The sequence below is a fragment of the Haliaeetus leucocephalus genome, unplaced genomic scaffold, assembly GCF_000737465.1.
Source record: "Haliaeetus leucocephalus isolate CR32 unplaced genomic scaffold, Haliaeetus_leucocephalus-4.0 Scaffold184, whole genome shotgun sequence".
Classification (NCBI taxonomy): domain Eukaryota; kingdom Metazoa; phylum Chordata; class Aves; order Accipitriformes; family Accipitridae; genus Haliaeetus; species Haliaeetus leucocephalus.
The window spans coordinates 6,195,599-6,197,709 of NW_010972620.1; the positions used below are offsets into that span (position 1 = coordinate 6,195,599).

The window sequence follows — 2,111 nt, forward strand, 5'->3', positions numbered from 1 at the left end:
CAGAAGCAGGTACGATATAAAAAATACCAACAAAAATAGCCAGTCTGTGAGGTCTGTGATCCTAAGCTTTACAGCCAAAAAAAAAAAGAACAGGACATTGGAAATTTTGGTAATATTATCAAACTGTCAGGTAGAGGGAATGGCTCTAGTTGTTCAGTGATTTTGAGTGAGGGGGTTTTTAGGGGGTGGGAAGAGAGGGACTTTTAAGGTGTCAAAGACAATTAAAGCATTCACAGTTTCAAAGCTGCTCACCTTACAAAAATTAAGACATTCAGATTCAGGGATACAATACTGTATTTTACAAGGGGATTAAAATTAATTACATATACAACAGGAAAAAAAAAAAGATACAATAAAATAAAAAAGCCAACACCTCTGGGGTGGCATACTCCCTCTTTGTTGTTCATCTCACGGAGCTGCACATTGCTTGTCTTCACACAGTCAGACTGAGCAGTCATGAAAATATCCACCGAGATGCTCCGGCAAAAGAAAAAAAAAAAACTGACAAAATAAACCAAGCAAGTCAAAGGCCATCCTCCCCTGGAAAGCCGAATGCCACGGCTCGGACATCCACTTGCCTGCTGCTCCTCGCTGCTGCTGCCCGGCATTTCCGTAGGCTCATCTCGGGTTTTAAAGGCTTCCTGCTCACGAGCTGAAGGAAACCATCCCATGCGAGCACAGCCCAAGAGAGCCATGCCTTACTCTCCTGCAAAGTCCTGAATTAGTCCTGCCCATAGCAAAGGGTCCTTCAGACAATCCTTTTCCTCTCTATCCTGCAGAGGATCCTTTTGAAGGCCCGTCTGAAGTCATGGTTGAAAATGGTATAGATGACGGGGTTCAAGGAGCTATTGCAGTAACCGAACCAGAAGAAGAACTTGAAGAGGGTGTCGGGCACGGAGCAGCTCTTGCAGACGGCTGTCAGCGTGTAGGTAAAGAAGAAGGGGAACCAGCAGATGACAAAGACCCCGATCACCACCGCCAGCACAAAGGTGAAGCGCTTCTCCCGGTTCTGCCTGCCCCTCCACCGGGACCCTTTGGTGTTCCTCTCCTCCTCCGCCTTCCTGGGCAAACTGTCCCCAGGTTTAATCTGGCTCAGCTTAGTCTTGGTCTTTCCCCTCGACGGTCTCTCTGACTTCTTACACTGGTTGTTCTCCTGGTGCTCAGAGGAAGAGGTCTCCTCCATGTCTATGCCGTTGACCTCTCCCTCCTGCCCGCCGCCGCCTCCTCCTGCCGCCTTCTCCCCGTTGAGCTGGGCTGTGGCTGGCAGGTCCTCCTTGTCGGCCAAGCCGTTCTGCCTCTTCTCGGGGTGCTCTGCCCGCTTGTTCGGCGGGACCCTGGTTCGCCTCTTGGCTATCTGGTAGATGCGCACGTAGACGAGGATCATGATGAGGCAGGGGGCAAAGAAGGAGCCGATGCTAGAAGAGATGATGTACCACTTCTCATCGTTGATCTTGCACTCTGCCACCCCCTGGTCAGCCTGCTGCCCGCTCTTCTTCTCGATGGAGATGAGCGGCGGGAAGGAGATGACGGCCGAGATGACCCAGACGATGAAGATGATGCACTTGATGCGGCGCGGGGTGCGCTTGAGGTTGTACTCGATGGCTTGCGTGATGGACCAGTAACGGTCCAGGCTGATGGCGCACAAGTGCACGATGGAGGAGGTGCAGAACAGCACGTCCAAGGCCAGGTAGATCTCGCACCAGACTTTGCCAAAGTACCAGTACCCCATCACCTCGTTCGCCAGGGAGAAGGGGATGACCAGCGTGGCCACCAGGATGTCGGCCGAGGCTAAGGAGACCAGGAAGAGGTTCTGGGGCGCCTTGAGCGCCCGGCTGGTGAAGACGGCGATGATGACGAGGACGTTGCCGAAGACGGTGAAGAGCATGAGCAAGCCCACCAGGCTGACGAGGGTGACGGTGGTGTGCAGGGGGTACGGCGCGCCCCAGCCCGGCCCGGCCCCGCTGTCGTTGAAGGTCCCGTTGGCGCCGGGGGGCGGGTAGCCCTCCTCCTCCTCCAGCTGCCGCTGGTACTCCATGGAGGAGAAGAACCGGCCCCTCTCCGTGAACGGGCGCTCCAGGTTAAACATCAACCCCGGCTGCGCGGACGCCCCC

The 2,111-nt window shown here is 54.3% G+C and overlaps 1 protein-coding gene across 1 annotated transcript; it reads right to left on the minus strand.

The window, feature by feature from the left end:
* Positions 1–366: 366 nt before the first annotated feature.
* On the minus strand, positions 367–2,086 carry ADRA2A (adrenoceptor alpha 2A). Its single transcript, XM_010564744.1, has one exon. The coding sequence runs from the start codon at positions 2,084–2,086 to the stop codon at positions 749–751; it is 1,338 nt and encodes a 445-aa protein (XP_010563046.1). The 3' UTR covers positions 367–748.
* Positions 2,087–2,111: the final 25 nt, after the last annotated feature.